Source organism: Rhodamnia argentea, chromosome 9 (genome assembly GCF_020921035.1).
Source record: "Rhodamnia argentea isolate NSW1041297 chromosome 9, ASM2092103v1, whole genome shotgun sequence".
Taxonomy (NCBI): Eukaryota; Viridiplantae; Streptophyta; class Magnoliopsida; order Myrtales; family Myrtaceae; genus Rhodamnia; species Rhodamnia argentea.
In genome coordinates this window covers 6,606,689-6,630,606 of record NC_063158.1, presented here as the reverse complement: position 1 = coordinate 6,630,606, position 23,918 = coordinate 6,606,689, and the positions used below count along the sequence as shown (strand labels likewise).

Sequence of the window (23,918 nt, the reverse complement as noted above, 5' to 3'; positions counted from 1 at the left end):
TACGAATTTCTTCACGCAATTAATGACGCTTCATATTTTGAAATAACTAAATAATTACGGCCAGTAACCTTTCACGCTGAAAAATTGGGTTAATGGTGCAAATCCATTAGTAGAAATGACCTTTAACCTAATAGCATTTTGCCCGTTTATGTAGATAACAACTTCGTAATCCATTGGCGTCTAATAAGATTCCTTACAAGAGCATAATTAATATTTCAATAGCGTGACAGACAAATCCAGGTTAGATCGACAAAACGAGATTCTCTTCGATTATAACAATTTCATTGGGTCAATGAATCCGAAGATCTCACATCGGATTAAGCCGAAAAGGGAGCATAGGAGCAAGCAAAGACTAACCATACCATGGAAGAAATCTTGTGTAACTTCACCTTCAGGATTGGTGTAAATGATACCGTGTCAAACATGTCAAACAAGACTTCTGCGAGAAAAACCTAAGTCCTTTGCCTACTGATTAAGAAACTTGTACATTCCTGTAACAGCCAAAGTACTCTTTCCAAACAAATTTTATGATGCTAGTCGACTAAGCTGTAAAATGTGTGAACCTAAGCTGGAAATCTACTCCTTGACAGCAGTCTCTCCCCTACCACCCCTCCGCAATGTCCTTGAAACAGATGCGGTGTGGAATCCGATTTCTTCCCCCACCTCCTTGGTTTTCTTTTGCACGGTCATCGCCAAAGAGGCAGATACCGATCAGTCACGACAAAGGGGGAGGATGAAACTTCATTAGGTGAAATTTCTCACTGCATTTTCTCTGTTCAGACCTACCTTCGTACGAAAAATGCAGCGACTAAGAGACCATTTTCGCTCAACTTTGGATCGAGCAAATTAACCAGGGCTTGCTGTGGAGATGACACAGATGATGGCATCATGGAACAGTTAAAAGAGGTGTTGAAGAGTGGTGGTCCAACCTCTGCAAAAAGGGAGATTTCTCGCCACCATTGCTTTAATAGTCAAGCAAGCAAGATGAATGGTCTCTATGCAAGCAAGGATACTGACAAGAGCTGGACTGTCGAGTAAAATCCCAGCTGCAGTTCCTCAATTTCAATATCTTGAAACACAGTGCCTGTTCCAATTGATCACCTCCGGAGGTGGGGTGAAGACGGCTGATCTGGTGAAGATCGTGAAGCAGGAGCTCCATGACATCTTTGTTCCTCCATTATACTGCTCCCTTCATTCAGTTGAGACGCATCATTCATGCCTGAGAAACCCACTGTTCCAATAGACCCAAACTCAAGCTGCTCTGATGACGAAGCGTATGCAGCATTATGATCGTAAGGGTAAAACATTACAACTGGTGGAAGTGTCGGTCCATTTGACGATACAATGCTTGGATTCATGGCTGGAAGAGGATACATGCCATAGGCTACATTGGCCGGACCACCTTGCGTTGTAGCTGTGCGGATGGGACTATTCTGAGAATGGTACGAAGGAAATGATCCATGTCTATATGATCCCCACGGTCTTTCAGACTGGCCGTCACCTGCTGCCACTCTATCTGGCCTTGAGGTAGATTTCTCAGACTGATTGCGATTATGGTTGCGTGAAGGTCTGGATTTAGAAGCACCATTCCAGTTCACTTCTCTATCAGCATGGTGATCCCCTCTGTCATAGCTGTAATTCCCCCTTCTTGGGTTGGACGAGTGCCGCTCCCTCGCTGATACCTTCTGAAGAAAAGGAAAAAGCTACATATCAGGCATCAAGAATATAACAGAGTAAACTCATGGCTAAACTTAATGAGTAAGAGGGCATGAAGAGAACCAGATCAGCATTAAACTCATTCAATAAAAGAAAACAGCATCCTCTTTCCTCAACAGTGCACTAACAGGAACCAGGACAGGATTACTTGTACTCTTATACTCCTCCTTCCCCTCCAATTATATATTTCTCTCTAATTGAAAGAGTTGACAGAGAGAAGACAAGTAGAAAAGCATTGATAGAAAACAAATCCATTAACCATGAAAACAGTGAAGGACTCAGTGAAAATCGGAAGACACCAAAACATAGCATGGAAGGATACATGACAATCAAACAGGCATGGAGTGCAAATATCTATGCATCTTTTAGAAAGAAGAGTGAATAATGTTTATGCTTAAAATAATCTTACAGGATTTGGCAGGTAAGTCCCTGTCCCACTACGATATCTTGGCATTTCGTCAACATGGTAAACGCTGGCAGGTCCATTAGAAATAGATTGAACTGGGGAAACTGGAACGAGATGAGGCCCATAACTAAAAGCATTAGAATTTGCTGAGAGCGGTCTTCCAGCTCCATCCCATGGAAAACGGCCTGGCAAATAGATAGGGGATAAGACATTGGGTGGCGGATAGAGCATAGGAGTAGGGTAGCGAGAGGTCTGACAAAATCGTCCATACTGCAGATTTTGCCAATGGCTAGCAAAGTCACTGTTAAGTATGTCAGACTTGTGCTCAGATGGCTCAACAGGGACCGATGGTCCAACAGCAACAGAAGTATCCAATGCTTCTGGATGATCCAGCCCCTCGGATGAATCAAAATTCTGGCCAGCATCGTTATTATCTAGGACTTCTTCCACACTAAAATGGCTCGTTGATGCATCTGAACTGCCACCATCGCTTGGCATGTGAGAAAAAAAAAGAAATGGAACTGGGGGCCCCGTAGGGTAAAATGCATAAACCTGAGAATTGTCCACAGGCCTTTCGCGAGAACCCGGGCCCAAGAGAAATGGTATCATGGAATCTGTTCCACCAGTTTGAGCCGGCTCAAACCCAGGCAACTGATGTGTCGGAACATGCCCCAAACCGACAGGTTGAGGTCCTGCGCTTCTTTCTGTTAATTCCTGTCCAATACTCGAAGGAAGGTTCAAGTCCATAGAATCATCATCTGCCTGAGCAGAGGAATGATCTGAAAAGCTTTTCCCTTTCCCATTAGTACTAGATGGAAGGGCACTAGGACCAGTTTTCCTACCTCTTTTATCTCTTGTTGACTTCGATGACTTCGTTGAAATTCCGTCCCAAGAGCTCTCCGAGGAAGTCTTACTTCTAGAACTACCCAGAGTAGCTCGCAAGGACCTCAAACTTCCAGATCTGTCATCCCTGTAAACCTCATTTTCTCTACCACCTTGATGTTGAAATGCATTTAGTTTGTCTTCCCTAGACGGCCCTCGGTTTTCCCGAACAGACTTCTGATGTACTCTAGAGTAAGTGCTAGAGTTGTCTTCCCTAGATGAAGGACCAAAGCCGTACGACGTTGAAGTTGACTGTTGCTGATCATCTGATTGAAGAGTCTGAACATCTCCATTACCTATATCAAAACCTCCAGTTGGCTCCCTCTCTTGCTCGTGCCAGAATTCACCATTAACTTCACCAAGATTTGCATCTTTGGAACTGATATTATGTTCATTAGGTTCAATGGCATCTTCCGGATTTATGCCCAAGCTGATATCAGGGAAATAGTGAGCAAACGAAGGAGGGACCAATCCATGAGGAAATGGCATTTTTGTTAACCAGGGACTCTCAAATGGAATATTTGAAGGAATCATCCCACGGATATTTCTCTGCGCATGCCCCATTTGAATTACAGTCAGTGGCAAGTGACCTGAAAAATTTAAAGACATGTGAACCTGTCCATTATAAGCATGTGCTTGAGAAGATGACATCATGTTAACAAGATCTTGTTCTTCTTGATGCAATCCTTGTGATCCTGAGACAGAAGTAAAACTTTCGCCCCTGACACCTAACCGAAAACCGTCATCATGGTAACTATTTACACTGTCTGAGTCAGTATTCATGTCTCGCAGAACTGAGGATTGCCCGACGAATGCTGAATCATCAGCTGAAGACGAAATGTCTAGGCTTGTACCATCGGTTTCCAAAATCTTCCTCCTGCTAGGATCCAACCCTGCAGACGTAGTCTGGTTTTTTCCATCGTCAGGCCCTCTATCAAACCTTCCTTGGGAAGAGCCTTCACTGTATGAGTCAGTCAGTTCAGGACTAGAATGTGTTCGCGCAAAAAGGTATCTTCCTTGAGTATCATTCACCAAGCCATCTGCTCTAGAACTTCTCTGATCCTTATCAATGCTTGTAGCTAGCTTTGAATTTGTTTCCCGTCTGTTACTATCTGCTACCCTTAAGCTGTCCATGTTTACATAATCCTTCTGACTTTGCGTACGAGATATGGTTGAAGCGTCACTTCTTCTAGACGCACTCTCCGAGATATGATTTAAATGTTGAGAAGAGACACTACGAGGACCATGAGTACTTTCAAACTGACTTTCATGAACTGAGATATTCTCAGTCTTTTTGCCAGTTAAATTGCTTCGCAGATTTTTGGACCGGTGTAAGCTTTCAGCATTTGACAATCTTAACCGCCGCAAGTCATTCCTTGGTGCATCAGGACGATGGCCACTACCATGTCTCTCCCAAGTGTTCATAAAAAACTCGTTTATTTCAAAGAGTATGTCTTCTTTACGGCAATCAAGCAGTCTTGCAAGCTTCTTAGCTCCAAATGCAAATGCACTGCGTATTCTAAAGAAATTACCTGAAAAAAATTAAACATAATAAATTTGACAAACCTGGATTATTAAAATAAGATTCGTGAATAAAGCACAAAAAATATCTCATAGGAAAACATATCAACTCTCAAAAACAAGTAGTATACAACTACATAGGAGAATCTTCACAAATCTTGTGAAGGACGAAACTCACTTGGAACACAATGCGAATAAACTCCACCGGCAGTCAAAGTTCAATGAGAATAGAGAATTATTGCTGGCCTAGTAAAGAATACGCTAGTCTTTCATTAGGATACCAGACTCCGGGACTCGATATAACTAATAGCCTATCTTCTATCTAACCTTGAGCCTGGTCTCATGATTGCTGCAACTTTGATTTAGCCTGAGCAGAGGCCAGGGTCAGTATCTATTAAGGGGATAGCTGGCTTATTTTGCTCCTAAATCCACTTAGCCTTTCTAGATAACTACTTTGAATATCAACCAAGGACTGGGATGAACCAAAGGTCGATTAGATACACTAGGAAAAATGAAAGGGGGGCCCTGTATACTGCAACTACTGCCCATGCTACGTGACCATATTGCAACCATTCAATCCTGGTGAATGTATATAAGTATGCATGTATATATTTGCTCATCAATCCTTCAGTTGTCCTGGTTGCGAATGCTCAGCTCACTTTGCTTTTAACTTTTTAACCCTATAATTATGTCATTGCTGGGCCAAAAAAGCGAAAAATACATATAAAATAAATACTTAAAACCTTTCTCCCCTCTATCTCTGTCTCTTTGAGGAAAAGAAAATTAACAATGTTTGAGGAGAAAAATAAGTAAAGCACACACACAAAATTTGGCCGCCCTACAACCAGCGGGAACTAAATGTCATAGGTCATTGCCATGCAAGCAGATCAAGAACACTATTATGCAAAATGCATAGGCAGAAATCATATGATATCCCATCTAACTTCAGATTTATTTGAATAAGACTAAATATTCTCAAAATGTGCTTAAAATCAACCAAACTCAATTTTGACATCGCTTACTCTTATCATATTGATAATATTACTTAAGATGAACAGAACTTCCCTTCCCTTAACCAATTGAAGACATCACAGTAAAAAAACTGGCAAAATATAGCATAGATTGTGACCACTTTCTAATACAGATATGACATATATCTCAGATTTCAATTGCTGAAAAATGAATTACCTCTGCTAACACTGCGCCCAAGGTTGTTGTTCACCCGCAAGGGATCAATAACATTAAAATGTTTAGAAATGAAAGGTTGACCCTGATTTTCTTGACCAATGGGGCAAACACTATAGACGTGGTTACAAGCGTCAAGAAACACTTTGCTCAGTAATAAATCTCCACCGTCCTTCCTTGGCGGTTCAGCTGAAAAAAGATAGTTTAAAGAAAGCAAAATCAGGACTTGGAAGCAGGAAGACAAGTCTGAATCAAACTTGTTAAGGAAAGGAATACCTGTTACATCTGGAAGTGAACTAATATGTACAGGACCCCACAAGCTTACACAAAAATTGTCCCAATCAAACTTGCTAAAGAACTCAAGAAAACGATAAAGCACCTGCCAGACAAAAACCATTTGATCAATGTGTAAAGAGATGCAGTAAGGCACACAAAGCCTACATTAAACCGAACATCACCTCAAGAGGTCCGGCGAAGTTATTGTTGAAAACATGAAATATGTAAAGAACCAAGGTCTCCAGAGCATAAGTCGAAATAAGTCCATGGTGAGCACCAAGTATACGGCTCTCATAGTAGCACCAAGCCTTTATCAAGATAATGCTACGTTTGAACAAGTGACTTTGGTTTATCAAATTATCAACCTGCAGAAGCAAAATATATTTAGTAAATAATGTCATGTCTATGTTCAATTTCTTTTGCTCAAAGCGCATGGAAATTACCTCTTCAAGAAAACAAAGGGTACATAGCCCACCAAGCTGGTTAAATGATATGTCTACCACAATATTCTCTACAAGACACTTTATTATCTTCACCTGCACAGATGTTAAAGGAAGACAATGCAATTTCTTATCAAAGAGGGATTTAACAGAAATAACCAAAACACCAAACAGGTTACCTAACATCTCATACACAGTACAATACCAGCAGGCTTAGAGGAACCTACTTGAGTAACTTTTGTCACAAAGAGATTAAATTGTGCTAAATTTCTAATCCAGAAGACCCCTCGAGGAGAAATGACTAGTCAGCTCAATAACGGAAATTTCACTTCTAGTTAGCAGGTAAGATAAATTGATTCTGTGTTAAAAAGAAAGGGATACGCCAAGGATTGAATATAGCAAGCCCAGTTAGATGGGATTTCATGCATGACACCATTTATTCTCGGCTCTCCTGTGAGGACTATGTACGGGCACAGAACAAAATGATTCACCAGAATCGATCTCTGTTAGTCTCCTGCTTTTTAATGAAGATTAACTTTTGGTTTCTTTCCATGTGTCTTGGCAGATACAATTAATTACTCATTTTCATCACCTAACTTCCATTTGTCAGCACATATCTATGATTTAAAAGAACTAATCACTAATGCTTTTGCGTAAACTTAGTTTAATGTGTTAAGCCAAAGGCGAGTTAAAAAACCAATAAAATCAGAGTTTTATCTTCAGCGTATAATAAAGAAGCTAAGTACATTCCACATCTTAGACAGGGATGGTTTGACTTCAAAATATGAGATCTAACATTACTTCAATGCAACTTGAGCTCCTTCATAGTATAATGGAAGAAAGTTAAGCAAACATGCTCATCATTGACACAGTAATATATGTACTTCTCAGTTTAAGGGATATAATGACCAGGAGCCAACCATATGTCCCAATCCTCAAATACCATCTCGATCAGATCTCAATTTCAACATCTAAAAGAACCATGTCATTTTACCTAGAAGAAAGAGATGCAAATCTGTAGAAAGTAAGGAATTAATCTTGCATGGTGAGAGAAGTGAAGATAGATACTTCCAGGGATTGCTAAGTCACACAATACAGATAATCAAATGGAAATAAGTATCATAACTTCAGTTTAGTACATCAGCATGTCCACTACCTTTTCCAATCAGAAATAAGACGTGTTATAGCCAATAGATTTGTTACAACAGGAAACAAACATATCTGGACAATACGTAAAAGACAAATCAATCACCACAAAATTATTACAATAAAATAGTAAAGTACATACTTCTGCCTGGATGTACTGAACCTCCTTAACACGAAACTCGGCTTCTTCATTTTTTTCCTCGCTCTCCAACATGTCACGAACCTGATGAGCCCATGTATCCTTTAAGTCCTGACTACTGCTAAATGCGGATAAATCAATGTCTCCATCAGGCAAATAAGTCTTCAGTGGCACAGAGCCAAAAGTGAAAACCTGTAATAAGATGGCGCACACAAGTGACACCAATAAGTAGCTGACAAACATAAATCCCTAATTGTTAAAGTTGCGAGAAATTCTGAGGGAGAACTGGTGAGGTCGAAACACATGAATATCAGTTAAAACTTCCGTATGACTAAGGGTAGAAAAGCTTAACTGTCCAATTGGAACACGAGTAGCGGTAAAAGGTTTATTACTGCTGAGGAAATGACAAGCACCAAGTTAACCAGCCAAACACTACAAATTTAGGTGAAAGTTGTCTCGAAATGATAAAAACCAATTGGTCAATAAGAATGGTACATTGACTATATAATTGTTAAATAGCACACAGAGGCGAAGTGCCCTCTAAAGTTTATCTAGAAAACCATCAAGCATCCGTGAAGCATGGAACTTTCATAATCTTTATTGAAGTCGCCTTCTCCAAAAGCACTAGTACCACTATAATGAGGATTGCAAAGAAGCATCATTATCGGTACTGTAAAAAAACATCTCTTTCAAATAATCATAAGTCATAACTTACTAAATCGATGACAAACATCAAACTGACAAAATAAGTAATCATGAGGATTATGTGGAATATTGCTGCAGTGGGATCCCACCTTACAAGGAAAGCAATTTGTGATGAGACGTCTCACGTATGTGGCTACAGCATTTCTGCGCTCCTCGGAGGGTGGGTTGGGCTGAATGCACGCGATGAGCTCTGCAGTTCGGTCTTCAGCCTTCAACCACCGGTCCGAGTCGAGCACCTGTATCACGGATGCCGCTTCACCAGGCAACAATCCATTGGGCAATAGCCCATTTGGTGGCTGTGCCCACTCCTCATGCTTGCCCATACACGCCCAAAGACTTCCCTCTTACGCCAAACTAAACTGTCACAATGCTTCCTCACAGAGAAGAAATTACCCGGAAAACGGGAAAAGAAGCAGAAACAAGCACTATTCTCAACGTGTTTAATAGAGAACCGAAGAGAAGCAATTTTCCCCAGAAGTATCAGCAGCAGGAAATTCTGCTATCCCGAAAGAAAAATCCCCGTAACATCAGAATCCAGATGGCAACCAACAACAAACTTTCGCAGTCAAAGTCGCAAATTTATCAGCACCCACACTCCCAAAGAAAGATCGCCAACAGACAACAACCCAAATGAATCAGAGAAAAGGGACCGAAAATCAAAAGAAAAAAAGCATACAAAGGGGCTACACAATCCCTTCTTCCTCTTCCCAATCCGCGCAAGAAGCCAGCGAGGAAACCCTAGAGGAGCAAAACGAGTGTGAGACCTAAGAGACAACGAAACAAGTGGAAGGAATCGTGGGTGTCGGATTGGAGGCCGGACGATCGAAACCCTAAGCGAGAACCGCGAAATGGGGGCATAAAACTTCGTAAATGCCTCGAATCTTATTCCAAGGAAAGAACCAAAAGAACCGGAAAGGGAATGTCAGAGAGGTCGCCGAACGAGAGAAGAGGAGGAGGACGACGACGATGAAGAAGAAGATGACGAGCGGGGCAATAGGCCAAATGTGCAGAGAGCAAGAGATCGAGGCATTCAATGGCGAGAAGACGAAAAAAGAAAAAAAGATTAAAAAAGAACCCAAAAATCAAGAGAGAGAGGGGGGCACACCGCGCGGTGGATCAATCAAATCCTACGTAACGCGAAATTCAATTCTTGAGGAGGCGATGGAGAAAATCCAGAGAGAGAGAGTAGATTCTGGGTCTGGGAACGTTGTTGCTGAAATTGTGGTTTTCTCCTTCCCCCTTTTTCCCTTCTCGTTTAACCCTTTCTTTTGAAATTGGAAAACTTTCGCAGGGAGAGAGAGAGACGATAGAATCTGGAGAAGAGAGGAGAGAGTAGGGAGAGGGGAAGGGGAAATGACAATAGTGGAAAAATCAGAGAAAGCAATTCGTCTGATGGTTGGGCCGAGAACGATCCCCGATTCTCTTCGTGGGCCTCAGTCAAGCCCATTAGTCCTGGAGTCCAAGATCTCGACTGGAGCTTCAGCCCATTGAAGACTCTCTCTCTCTCTCGACTGGAGCTTCAGCCCATTGAAGACTCTCTCTCTCTCTCTCTCTCTCTCTCTCCACCTGCAGATCCTGCGCCGAGGCGCTGCGTCTCGGACATCCTGGCAAGCTCGCGAAATTCTGTTGGTAATCTGCGTTGGTTTTACTTTGTGTTTTTTTTTTTTTTTTTGGGGTCACGACGTAGGTATCGAATTGTACTTGCCCATGTCGCGATCTTTTGATAGAGTGTTCATTTGAAATGGGTTGAGGAATTACAATGCAGCACAGGTGTTCGTTAAAATTCCCATGCGAAGGAACGAAACGTGGGCCGAGAGAATAAGCGTGCGCTTCTTCTAGAATCACGTCTTGGTCCTTCATTTGAGTACGACTCAGGCGGGTCGAATGAACTTATTGTGAGGCGAGGAAGATATACGGGTGTGTCTTTACAAGTATCAGCATGTCGGAAAAGTAACGAATGTAGAATTCTTTTTGCTTCCTTTGACCGCTTGTATATGTAAGTACTTACTAGAGATTTCTTTATGCTCTTAGATCATGTATTGTTGCACAAGCTCTCAACTTTTTCAACTTTTAATGTTCCTTGGTTCTTATCATGCCCTATATCCCGAACCGATGTTAGATAATATTATATTACCTTCTTCGGATTTATCCTTAGTATATGCTCCAATTTGTGGCTTTTAGGACTCAGTTTTGTTGGTTTTCAAGAACCAAAAGTGCACAAAATCTTGAACTAGAATAGCAGAGTACAGGGACAAAGCTCTCAGGATAATGAAAGCAGCATGCTTTGAGCTGAAACTTGGGCATGTACAGAAAGTGCGCCATTTTCATTAACAATGCTGGACCACGTAGTGCATCGCAGGGGATAATGCACGGACATACGTGTTTGATAAATGTGCAAGAAGCTGGCACGCACAAATTTATACATAAAAAATTGAAATCCTAGTTCTGCAATTTAACAAACATTTTCCTAGTTCCTTCAGAATGTCCTGAGGTTTAGGCTTTTTTTAAACGCCGGTCAGGACCTCTTTACTTGGATATCTGTTGCTTTCAAAGTAGCTTTGATATCTCCACAAGTGTGGGGATGGTGAAGTAAGCAGTGGCCACATTTGATTTCTTGTCGTGAGTACCCTTACTCTCTTATCTGCAATCTTTGTGTGCTGTCTTAGTACCCCGTTAATTGCCTTCAAGTAGTTGCTTGAGTCATGGTCTCTGAGAATAGTACCCTCTGAGCCATAGGCGCTAGGATCGCTTAAGGTATCTAGAGGATGGGGACAATTGAGGAAGGCCCTGACAGCATTTTTAGAGTACCTGCTTCTGTCCTTGTCCAAAGAATAGAGGGCACTTTCTGGAGGGAGTAGTGGATGCGGAGGTGATGATTTCTCATCTGGTTGGAGGATGAACATCTTGCCTAGTGGAGAGTACAACAGTTTCTGCAAGAGGAGTGCGTGAATTAGTCAAATATGGGTTCTTTCAAAGTTTGATCGGACTATAGGAAAGAAGGACAAGCTAAATTATCATTGTGTCAAAGATTCTTGAAGCTGCGTCTAATTTTTCTCAGCGAACTGTGACAGAAAAGAAGTTGCAATTATTATGTTGACAGGGTACTAGATACTTACATTTTTTATTAGACAAGGATGAGATCGGAATGATCCAGGTAAACGCTTGAGAAGCACAGCTACCTGGCTGGGGTAGCTACAGGAGAATGCTCTAGGGACTATATCTCTGTGCATCATTATACACTGCACAATATTTTCATCCAAACCCAGCTGATTCAGGATCTTTTTGCCTCCACAGAAGACAAATGGTGAGCCAAAGGTGACAACAGGGCGAAGATTGGCTGGCTTGAGGATGTTCCTGGAAATGAGCATCAAATGTACTAGAAGGGCAAGACTTCCTCCAAGAGAATGGCCTGTAAATTGAAACTTTGCACGATCCCCAAACTTGTTGAGGTGGTCAAGTATCTCAGGCATGAACTGTTGGTACATTCCTTTTGCAGCTTCATAGATACCTCTGTGAACTATCCCCTCAGTTTCCTGGACCAGGACGATAAGTTGTTCAACAGCTAGTGCTTCCTCCTAGACCGATCCCTTTTGAAACACAGAAAAAAGATAGTGTCCCTACAACTACATGGTGACATGCTACGCTCCGGCTACTCTAATTATGAATCCATCCAAAGCTATAGCAATGGCTTACCTCGAATTTGGTTGGATCAAAGAAAAGGTTTGCCTGCCAAGATGCCAGAGAGTCTGATCCCTGCATGCCAAAATAATGAAACGCTCAGTCATGCAGACAATTGCATTAAAAGTGAACCGTCTATACTTGAGAAATCCACATGTTGCATTAGACTTGAGATTGAAAGGGTTATGACATTTTAATTGGGGAGTCGCAGAGTGTCAGATAGAGGATGGAGGTTGAAGATATGTTGATCCTTACTTTAATTTCAGGCGGTGATTACCAAATTCGTGATATAGATAGTTAATTACCAGACATTTTATAATAGCATAGCGCTGATCATAAATTATTCGAGGCCCGAGTTTACTGTAGAAACTGAACTCAGTTTTCTCTGTAGATAGCATAGATGCTGATGCAAGGGCCTATTTTGTTAGAACTGGATCAATTGGAAGGAAGAAGATTACCTGAATGACAAAACAGCGTGTATACGTGCTTAAATCGTCACAAATGAACCACTCGCAAGGTGATGAGTGTAGTGATTGCAGGTCCCTTGCTGCCTCTTGTTTTTCTTTCTCTCCTGCTGCAACCACTGAGGTCATTGCTGATGCTGCCATATATACTGCAACTTCTGATTTACAGAATCGGGGGGAATTATCCGCCTCTTCTTGTGTTCCCTCTCTGCTTCCAAATGGATTTATATCGTTTTCCTCCTCTTGTGTCTCAGAACCAACAGGGGGAAGTTCCTTAGCTCGAGATTGGACATAAGATGCAGCTGAAGCAGCAATGTCATAAGCAACTGATGGACGGATTGGGTGCTTAAAGTCTTTTTCCGAGTGGCAGCTATCAGTAGTTGCGACTGAAACTACAGGTACACGGATCGAGTCCTCATTAAACTTCGCTTTAATTGCAGACATCTCAGCTTTCCTTTCAATGGAGGATGTTACCAAATGCAGTCTATATTGTTTCCTTAAGTCCTCAGCCTGCAATTTATTTGAAAGTTCATATAATGTAAGCATAATAATTGCAGTGGACAATAAAGGATCGCCCTGAGAAAGTCTTCACCACATACTCCTAGTGTTCTTTGACGTTTTTGCTACAAAAAAAATAGCTGGTATAGAAGTAGTTGAGTTTCAACAAGTAAACAAGCCCGATGTGATCAGATGTGCAAGTCCATGGATGTAGAAAAGTGGAAGAAACTGGAGGGAAGATGGAAAACTAATTGATTAATGCTGGTGGTTAAGCACGGCAGTTCTTCCAGTATACATTACATGTGAATTGGACTTTCTAGTTTTAAGTATCACGATGGCAAATTCTGACACCTGCTCTAGGAATGGAATGTAGACACAAAAAACTTGGACCTATTAATGGACCTAAAAAAATTCCACGAGAAAGCATTTGCAGCAAGGACGAAATTACCATACCGTTATAGTTGGAATCACATAGGCCATGTTGCATAAGAATGCTAGCTGAGAAAATAGCTTAATATCCGATGTGGGTACTTGAACCAGTAACTTCGAGAAAGATTCTTGATCATATTTCACTTCATCATCATCTTCTTCTTCGTCTTCTTCTTCTGAACTATAACCTGCTTCGCAACCAACCTTGTTATCTGTGCAGCTGGTATCGCCGTTTTCAACCATTTCAGAAGAATTATCTCCATCCAGACCATTGATTTGATGTTTATTTCTCCAGTGGCTCCTGATCTCCAACAACCTCTCCACCCAATTCGATCTCTTTATCTCCATCTCTCCTCCATCAACTTCATCCGCAGTATCCTCCAATTTCATGTCTGGCTCCACTACATTCAATTCCTTGCTAGTTTCCGAGTCAAAGAGGAATGATCGGAGCGAGTTTGGTATGATAGAACTGGAGAGTTGGAAAGGAATGATGCCGGTGGAACGACTGTGCTTGAGTTTAGAACGCGCCGATGAGGCTCGAATGCTATTTATCGAGTAACATAGGTGATTGTCAGAATAAGACCGACGGAAGGCGGCTCCTCTTGAAAGGTCTTTGCCCGACTGTGATCGCCGAAGGCCGTTTTGCTCTTGGTGCATCTCTCTCTTTCCTGCTGCGACTGGGGCGGAGATCATGGTCACGCTGCCACTTGCCATGGAGCATGTCATGACCTATATTATGTTTAATGTGAGCTAAATCAGATATCTGTGGAACTCTCTTTATTTCCCCCCCTCCCTCCTTGAACTAGGGTGGTTGGTCGAGTTCCTGAAATCAAATTAACTTGTGGTAACCAACATCATAAAGACAACAGAGAGAACTATGGGCTCTTTGTTAGCAACGAATGTATGTGGAAAAGTCAAAATCGCCAGAACCGTCCAACTCTTCTAGTTTGTTACTACATGTCTTTGGGTTATTCACTAAACAAAAAAAACGTCGTGCGTATCGAGGGGGTTCCTTCTATGAGTGAAAGTCCTAAGTCTGATTCTGTCATTTCTGTGTATGACGCGAAGGCCTCGTGTTGAAGGATAGAGCAGCAACCTAGGGAATGTTGTGACCATGGGATTGGAAATTTTCTTTTATTATCAATGACACCTTAAGTTATCTTATCTCCTTCATGGCCCTATTATGTGCGTATCTTATCTTCATGGGGATTAACCTTCCGTCTCTCTCGCAAGGCGAAGTCTCGTGGTTTGGCCTCGCCTTTGGTCACGGTAGTGAAAATTGTAATTCCTATCGAAACAGACTAGGCGGTTCTGTGCGTCGGTTTTTTTCATGGTGAAGGTCCTTTCTTTTGTTGCAAAACAGAGATCACCAGTAAACTACACAACAAGAATAAGAACTAGTAAGCGTTCAAACCACATGTTGTTTTGTACAATGTTATGCTGAGCCCTGGATACTTAGGATTGAATACCAAAACCTCCTCCAAGTGTCGCCTTACTCAAATTACGCGGCTTGTTCGTTCCTATATTCAACCGAGACAAAAAATTTTACTGTCACTTCAGATAAACTTTTTCCGGTAACTCACCTGACGAAATCCGTCCGTGACATTGGGTTCGGTAAGTGTTTTTGTTTTTTTTTTTTTTAACTTTTTAAAGCTGTAGAACTAAACAAAATAACGTTAAGAGGAAAAGGGCCAAAAAGAAGCAGAAAGATAACATAAGTAAATGTCGTCTACCTGTAATCCAAAGGAGGGTTTAGTTGTTCCCGACGTTTTAGGTTTGGGGCTTATTGCTTCAAACTACGAGTCTCTGTCCGGCTTGTGAAATCCGTCCATGGCAATTGCTCCCCAATGAAGAATACATACAGCCTCACCTGTGGGATCATGTGTGAAAATAATGAAGACATAGAACATAAAATAAAACTTCAATGGAATCTAGGGATTGTTCCGAAGAGTGCTGATGTCCGATCCAAAGCCGTGCGAGTCAAAAGAAATCAACAACATACGGTTCTCTCCGTGGCTCCACGCCTTGCAATGATCGTCATGGGATGCTCGAAGCCGACGTTGACGAATCAGGTTGATATCGCAAGGCTCCTCCGCGTCCTATTTGCGAGTGGCGTCCCTAATGAGGAAACAACGTCTCCATCATATCCAATTCTCGTGTCCGAATCAACTCGGTCCAATCACGTCTATGGGGGAACCAAGACCTCAGATGTGTCGTAACGACTCTCGAAACAGGACGCGATCGTGCAGCTACCCGACTCTTTGATTAACTAATTTAACCACCCACCACATATTAAAATCATATTGTGTTGCAGCTCCAGAACCTCGTTAAGCATTCTTGTGATAGCCGATGCAAACGACGTTCGGACAACAAAAAGTGACGACGAACAAAAACATTTTTCTCATCGCAAAAGAAGAAACCTTTCTTTTTGGCTTCGAGCGAGACTCGGATTCTTCAAGAGGACAACGACGAGGTATCGAATATTCTGGGCAAAATTTAGAATGGGGCAGTGCAATAACAAGAAGAGAAAACATAGTACGAAGATTTCCACGAACAGTAAGCGAAAAAAATTGATTGGTGGTATTAACTAAAGAGGCAAAAATGGCAGAAACCCTCCTCGTACATACGTGTTGCTTGAAGCACAAAAGAAGGGGAAGAACAGAAAAAGAGAGCAGCACCTGTACCGAAGCTCCATTGCAGGTCATCTTCTTTGAACGTGCGACTCAGACATTTCTTTCTTCACGTCTGGTGCATCAGAATGACAGGGAAGAATGATATTCTGTTTATCGTGCATCTGAATCTCTCCCTTCTCCTATATTTATATGCGTATGCTATGTACTGAGATCAGTTCATCTTCTTTACTTTTCTTTTTCTTTTCGTTTCCTTTTTCTTGGGGCTATACTTACTGTAACCAGCGATGGAGCTTAGTGGACGGTTGTACGCATGTACACATGGAAGGGACACGATCGAAAGACATTGCGGGACGTGTCGTGGAGAATCTATTCACGTGGACCTTTCGAGTCTCGCCAACCATTTCGAAGAACGGTTTCTGTCGCCATTTTTGTGCTAAACAAGCGAGAAGCAAATCTCGTTTGACCGACTCACCCTTCTGAGTTGGTGCATAGCCGTGCAGAATCAAACGTAACGAGCGAGGGCAACGCGGGCAGTTCCAGGGAAGATGGTCATTGTTCTTTTCCTCGATTGAAGGGGAGATTCAGAGAAAAAGAACGAAAAAGTTTTGAAGCCGTATGGAGTCCGCAGAGAGAGGAAGGTGGCGAGTGAGAAGCCAAATGTGCGGCTGCATGGAAGGGTGGAGGCCAGGCTTGGCCACCCAGCTGGTGGGTGGGTGCTGATGCAACTCAGCCTCCGTCTCTTTATTTCGCTTCTGCTCGGCCGCCTGTTTCCTCTGATAAATCCAGCGGCGAAACTGAGCCTTGAGTTACAACAGAAAATGGCTGGTTCTGCGATTCTAGGCTTTTCAATGCTCCTGTCTTTGTCTGCCTGTCATACTTACACGCTCTATATTTCTGCTGTCCACCTCTCCGATGATAAACTTCGACCAAAAAAGAATTCCTCCAAAAAGATATGTGAAGGTCCATTCATTTGACGGAAAATAAAAATTTGAAAAATATTTTCCTCAAAGCAATCAATTGTACCTCTTAAATTGGTTAATGAGAAAATATATTAGGAGTGCGCAACGGAAGCTCCTTACCTTCATTATGAAAGATCGCCATGAGAGAGCCCAACACCCGTAACCGTCAATATATCCAGTGGAATCAATCTTCACTAAAAAATTTAAACAAATGAGTTACAGGTCAACTAACATATATTAACAGCTCTACACCACACCAATTCTCCAATATGAGACTTTTGTAATACAACTCACATGTGCATCCTAACAATATCCCTCTCTCATGTGAGCTCAATGTTAGGTTTGCTCCGCTTTAATCCATGTATCATTCTACATCAAGATATCTCAAATTGAATCTTCATTAATGCCCAACTCCATCCGGAGTCTCTTTTGCCATACCAAACTGTCAAGTCCGCAACGAGGTCCGAGTTGCTACACTATAACGCCTGTCGCCCGAGACTTGTATTGGTTACTTGATTCCTTCATTGAGTTATTCATCAAACACCCAAACAGATCATGAGCCCACCAATCTACCATCGGTTTTGGTGCAATTTATTAGGAACGCGAATCTTTGAAAAGGGAAAGTAGAGAAGAAAACAAGTGAACTTTCAGGTGGAAAACACCTCCAAAATCAAAAAGGGGAAAATCACGATGTCACACAAGGCAATCTCTTCACTATCAATATAAGTATCAGAGTTACAAACTTCAAGGTTATGACTACAAAAGAGATTGCCCCATCATATAGCCAGAGTCTATGGTACTCATAGTTATGATGGAATTTACATGTATGCCATTAGCAATAAAAGCTTTGAGTTTTAATATAATGCACAATTTTGTTGCTGGAAAAGTTTGAAAAGGTTTATCTAACTGATGACGAACCTTTGGATATCATGGGAAAGATTGATATTTACATAAAAACTACATATGGGTATTAAAGGAAGTTGCGCGATGCCAGATATGTTCTAAGACTTAAAAGAAATTTGATCTATATAAGTCAATTAGACTTCACAATATGCATAACTATTTTTGGTGATAACTCTTGAAAAATGGTTAAAGGTGCTTTGGTAGTAGCACGGAAAGCAAAGTCAGGAACAATGTACATGGCTGAAAGCAGTGGAGAAATTGCAACAGTTACTGAATATTGACCATAAATATTGACCTATGAGAAGATTGTGTTTTGAGCAAGCAGAAGCGTATCAGTATTTCGAAGATTGTGATAGAGCCAAGGAAAATAAATTTAGAGTTGATGCATATAGATGTGTGGAGGCCAACCCTTGTGAATTCCCTTGGAGGCTCGCGCTACTATATCGCGTCATTGACGACTCTATTGGAAAGGTACGGGTTTTTTTTAAAAATAAATAAATATGATGTATTTGCTACTTTTAAGCTGAAGTGGAGAATGAGAGTGGCCTGAAGATTTAATGTCTAAGGCCTATTAATGGTGGTGAGCATGATAGAAACGAGTTCAAGTAGTTTCATGTAGAGAACAACGTCAGGATAACAAGAAATGTTCCCAACAGACCGCAACATAACAGAGTTGGTAAGAGGATAAACAGAATCCTGAATGAGTGTTCAAGAAGTAGGAGGATGCATGCGGGATTACCCAAGAATTTTTGGGCAGATGCAATTAACATGGCAGCCTATCTGATTAACAAAGGACCTTTAATTCCGCTTGATTTCAAGCTACCAAAAGAAGAATGAATTGGAAAAAATGTGAATTTCTCGCACTGATTTTTTTTTTTTTTTTTGTGTTTTATATGTCCACATAGATTCTAAAAATGGAGATAAGCTTGATACAAAAGCTCTTTTTTTTTTTTTTCAATTAGATATGGTTCTGATTATTTATGCTATTAGCTCAGGGATGAAAAATATAGAAAAATAATAAGAACTATCGATGTTACTTTCAATGAAAACATGTTATACAGGGACGGTTTGGTGGTAGAATGTAGTGTGAAGAAATAAACCGTGGAGAATAGAAAGATTGAATTGAAAGGAATTTTTAAAAGTGTTCTGGTTAAAAATCCTTAACTATTGCCATAGACTTTGATAAAAAAATCAGAACAAGATCTCATATATCTGAACCCACTTTAAGAAAATCTAGTAGAACATTTAAACCCGTACAAAGGTATTCTCCGTAAATACATTATTCTCTCTTGATTGAGGCTAATAAACCAGAAGTTAAAAACTTGTTAAGTGGGAGTTAGCAACGAATGATGAGTTGGATTCACTTGAAAAGAACAAAACTTGGGTGTCAACTCGACTACCAAATGGGAAGGAGGCATTGCATAACTTGATGACATCAAGAGACGCAAAGTAAAGTTAGTTGTGAAAGGTATCCTACAATAGATAGGAATCGACTACACATTCTTTTTCTCTCCAATTGTGAAATTAAATACTATCATGCTAGTATTGACTATTATTATTGCCGAGAATTTACATCTAAATCCATTAGATGCAAAGACTACATTCCTCCATGGCAACTTAGATGATGATTTCTACATGATACAACTGGAAGGTTTCTAGGTTCCTAAAAAATAAAATTATGTTCGCAAGATGAAGAAAGTATATATGACTTCAAACAGGCTCCCGGACAAGGGTAAAAGAAATTTGATACTTTTATGTGTGGTAACAAGTTCTTTAAAGTGAAATGGGTCAATGTTGTTACTTTAAGAAATTTGGTTACTGCTATATTATTTTGCTGTAGTATGTGGATAATATGCTCACCGTAGGATCTAGCATGAGGGAGATCAACATACTGAAACATCAATCGTCAAAGGAGTCTGAGATGAAGGTCGTAGGAGCAGTGGATAAGATTCTTGGGATGAGGATCGCGCTAGATAGATCCACACGATCCGAAAGAATGCTAAAATTATCTCAAGAAAAGTACATTGAGAAGGCGTTAGATAGATTCAGGGTTCAAAATGCAAAGCTTGAAGTGCCCTTTTAGGTAGTCACTTCAAGCTCTCGAAGAGCTGGTCGCCAAAGATAGATGAAGAGTGGGGCTATATGGCTAAGGTGCCTTATGCATCAGTTATTGGCAGTTTGATGTATGCTATACTGTATACCAAACCACACATAGCTCACGCAATGGGAGTTGTGAGAAGCTTTAAAGTGGCTATTAAGATACCCGAGCAGCACTTCGGGTATATCACTATATTTTACGAAAAACGTTGTAACTTTATAAGGCTTTATTAATGTAGATTTTTGTGGTGATTTGGATAATAGAGAAGGAATATCGACAAAAAAAAAGTTTATGACTGAATTAACATAATTGTAATATGTTTAAGGCTTTTTTTTTTGGTGATTCTCCCTGACACAAACAAAGTCAAAGTGTTATATAGACACACACACATAAAACCACGGCAACATGATTCAGTCGCATATATGTTGTCATGAATAGCGTTTCCTTGGTGACCAGTAACCACTAGACGGCCAATTTTCTCGAACACTGTGCTGCCACTGTGACTTTTCTCCCCCGCTATCGTCGGGCGGGGCAGCTACTATTAATTCACATTAGGGATTTTAGACTATAGAGCTGTCAAAATGAGTCTTGGTCCCACACTTTAACTCATATTTAACAAAATGGGCCATATATGGATTTAAATGAATCCAACAAACAAATGCCTAAAGATATATGGGTCTAATTTAGCTGTGAATATACCCATTTCAAACACATTTTCATTTTACAGCCCATTCCTCTTGTAACACTACCTAACCTCAAAAGAGCAAAATCACCCTCCTCCTTCTTCCCCTTCCTTCAGCCTCCTCTTCTTCCTTCTCTGTCCTCGTACCCAAATACCGCCATTAACATCCAACCTAGAAAAAATGAACAACTCCTTGGACGCTCGACCCCGACATGGCTTGCAACCGCAACATTGTCTGCGTCAAGTACCTCCTTGATACCGGCGTCAACGCTCGGGATTAGTGGGGTTGAGCTTCACCAACGGCGGTCATAGAATCCTCAGCCTCCCCACTTTGCCGCTGCGGAAGCCGACCTGGTTCTAGGCGACGGGAGTGGCTTGTCCTCGACCGCGGCCATTCATTGAAGCTCCAGCTCGGCTCCAGCTACCAACCACATATCCGCCCTGGACGGCGGGAGAGGAGGGGCTCACCAGGGTATTCCAATAGGGCTGCGAGTCCGTTGGGTTGAGCTTGGAGCAATATGAACTTGTCTATTTCGCAGGTTCTTTTTTTATTTTCATTTTTAAATTTTGGGATATGCTGAGCTTACTTTTTGTTTTTTGAGTGAATTACGCATGTGGGTTTGGATCGGTTATGAATGGGGTTGGGTATATAGGGCATATAATTTATATAGCAAGTAAATGAGCCAATATGAGATAAATGGGTGAATTCGGGTTGAACCAATTTATGACCCGCTTAAACCCAATCCACCCATGTGATACCTTTTAACAGACTGCAAAGAGGGCTTCGTTCCCTGTTTTACTTGAACATGCACAGGGAAGTTCAGTTGATTTAGGTTCGCATTAGGGATCACAGACGGCAAAGTAGGCTTCACTTCCCATTAGGCTAGAACATGTCGAGGCCTCAAACTTTCGGGTTTGGAGGTCATGTAATTCGAACAGCCAGATTGTACCTGTCATTCGACTGATCATACAATGGGCCCTGAACTGGCCCATATATCATTTCGGGCTCAAATTGGGCCTCGCTCGTGCCTCATCTTATCGAGCTGGACTTCTCTATGAAGAGTCACACTCGACGCAAAGTAACAATCCAGTTTACACAGTCTTAGAACTATGAACTCTTAGTGCGAGCTTAATTGCAGGAAGAATGGGCGCGACGCAGGAGGAAATAGGCAATAAGCTGAGACCCTAGAAAGAAAGCACTGGCGTGGGAAAACCGAAGCCGAGATGAGAAAGATCTCTGAGTAAAATTTTCGATAAGTATCCGCTCGCGGGTCTCGCTGTCACCTGCATCGTTAAGATCTCGAAAGTTTTTCTCATGTCACGAGCCCCCTTTTAGACTCTCGCCGACCTAAACTCGTCGGTAGTGACTTGCCACGTCATTATCATCATTCCCGGAGTTGACAATCGATGCCCGTAAGATAAACCTTTCAAAACACCAGTGGCAGAATTCCTACCGATCTCTCCTATCCTTCCACCATGCTGGCTAGTGAAAAAATGAGGCACTAGGTGAAATGAGTAAGAGTTCCAAAGACAACCGCCACCCCGGAAAAGATAACTAGAACTTATCCTTATCCACATCGAATCTCCATAGCACTATAATACACTATTGCGTCTCTCTTTCATTCTCTAGATCCTACTAGAATAGGAAGAGAACGTAGTAAGTGTCATAATTTCCGTACGACGCTCATTTAATAGACGTATTTTTTTTTTCGATCTCTTGAATCACGTAACTTATATACGGCGCCCACTTAAGGGCCATAATTTTTTTTTTCAGATCACTTGAGTATTCTCATATAAATTTTTAATTGATCACTTGAGTGTCATAATTTTTAAAAAACGCTCACAAGTGCTATGTCATGTCATATTTTCAATATCCGGGTGAATTTTTTTTAAATTTTTTTGAAAATTAGGTGATCAATTGAAAGTTATGACATTCATGTGCAAGTATTTTTTTTTTTTTTTTTGAGTTATGACGCTCAAGCGATCGAAAAAAATTATAACATTAAAACGAGTGCATGAAAGTTACAATACTTATGGTGTCTTACCTCGGATGAAACAATAAGCACGATGTCATCTCGAATCGAGAGATCGAGAAAAAATTATATTATTGAAATGACCGTCGTAAAAAAATTATAAAATTTATGATGGGCAACAAGTCCTTTCACGAGAGGTCCCGGGTTCAAAACTCCTCGGGGCCGGTGTCTTAAGTGGGGGGTCGTGGTGGTGGGCTCCTGCGCTAGCCCCTCCCGAGGACTAGTCGTGCTCCACCGCTGTGTTGAGTGAAGCTCGCCGGCCGCGCGGAACCTCGGTTATCAAAAAAAAAAAAAACAAACAAGTATCGTGTGCTATTTACCAAAAAAAAAAAACAAGCATCGTGTGCTCGGAAATGTGACCAACAAGCGGAGATGGAATTCACCAAAAGACCCAACGAAAGAACACAAAAGGACAAGCTCAGGACTTCTCGTCACTTCCTCCAACCGAACCCCACTTTTCTCCCTTAGGTCAGTTGAAAAAACCTCCATCTCCTCTCCAACCGCACGCCAGTGACCTTCTGAGGTTCCTCTCGCGATGCCGACATTGGCTTGACCTCTGCGACCCGCGAGCGTACGAGAGGACGACACGTTACGCTCGCCCTTGTCGATGCTCCGTGTCCTTTCCCTCTGTTGAGGAATCAACCCAGCATCATCGGTCGGCCGCTCGTTGCGCAGGAGCAGGAGCGGGGAGAGACGTGGTCCAATGACAGATGCTCCGCATGAACCATCCCCGACTTTCACCCTCCTGCTTTCTTTTCTGCCTCATTGGCTCCTGTCCATGCGTGCTGGCTTTCTGTGTCCATTGTCGTCTAGCTACCAAGGCAAAGCATGAGTTAGGGTTTTAGTTGGCCTGGAGATCAGTGTTGAAGAAGTGCTTGAGTGGTTCTCTGTCTTCCTCGAAAAGAGAAGATGCGTGGACGTACAGGCTCTCTCTAGCTCCAACTAATGAGGGACAATACCCCGATGATGATGTCCGTGTCAGTATTGACTGTGCCACATAAGACTATTAACGTACACGTTTTCGGTTAAAATTAACCGGATGAACTTGATTGGCAAAACGTTAAAAAATTTAGAGCTCAATTGGTACAATTAAATTGTTTATGAGTCAATTGATAAAAGTGCAAT

General features: G+C 41.5%; 2 protein-coding genes and 1 long non-coding RNA gene across 4 annotated transcripts; 1 reads left to right on the top strand and 2 right to left on the bottom strand.

Moving 5' to 3' along the window:
- Positions 1–364: 364 nt before the first annotated feature.
- Positions 365–9,747, bottom strand: LOC115748547. The gene is made up of 8 exons (XM_030685055.2): positions 8,506–9,747; positions 7,715–7,903; positions 6,430–6,522; positions 6,169–6,351; positions 5,987–6,089; positions 5,714–5,899; positions 2,126–4,536; positions 365–1,685 (listed from the first exon to the last, which is right to left on the bottom strand). Exons 1-8 carry the CDS (start codon positions 8,737–8,739, stop codon positions 1,098–1,100), a joined length of 3,987 nt encoding a protein of 1,328 aa, XP_030540915.2. The 5' UTR covers positions 8,740–9,747; the 3' UTR covers positions 365–1,097.
- Positions 9,748–10,055: 308 nt separating this feature from the next.
- Positions 10,056–13,794, top strand: LOC125316427. The gene is made up of 5 exons (XR_007199649.1): positions 10,056–10,347; positions 11,711–11,865; positions 12,486–12,682; positions 12,813–12,956; positions 13,706–13,794. It is a non-coding gene; the product is annotated as an uncharacterized LOC125316427 (long non-coding RNA).
- On the bottom strand, positions 10,790–16,262 carry LOC115748600 (phospholipase A1 PLIP1, chloroplastic). Of its 2 annotated transcripts, XM_048284752.1 has the most exons (9): positions 16,164–16,262; positions 15,488–15,603; positions 15,274–15,355; positions 14,982–15,012; positions 13,510–14,214; positions 12,553–13,068; positions 12,110–12,169; positions 11,533–11,949; positions 10,790–11,346 (listed from the first exon to the last, which is right to left on the bottom strand). In XM_048284752.1, exons 5-9 carry the CDS (start codon positions 14,209–14,211, stop codon positions 10,921–10,923), a joined length of 2,121 nt encoding a protein of 706 aa, XP_048140709.1. In that variant the 5' UTR covers positions 14,212–14,214; positions 14,982–15,012; positions 15,274–15,355; positions 15,488–15,603; positions 16,164–16,262; the 3' UTR covers positions 10,790–10,920. The 2 variants fall into 2 exon arrangements, with proteins under 2 accessions (XP_048140709.1, XP_030540987.2); XM_030685127.2 differs by lacking the exons at positions 14,982–15,012; positions 15,274–15,355; positions 15,488–15,603; positions 16,164–16,262 and having other exon boundaries at positions 13,510–14,370.
- Positions 16,263–23,918: the final 7,656 nt, after the last annotated feature.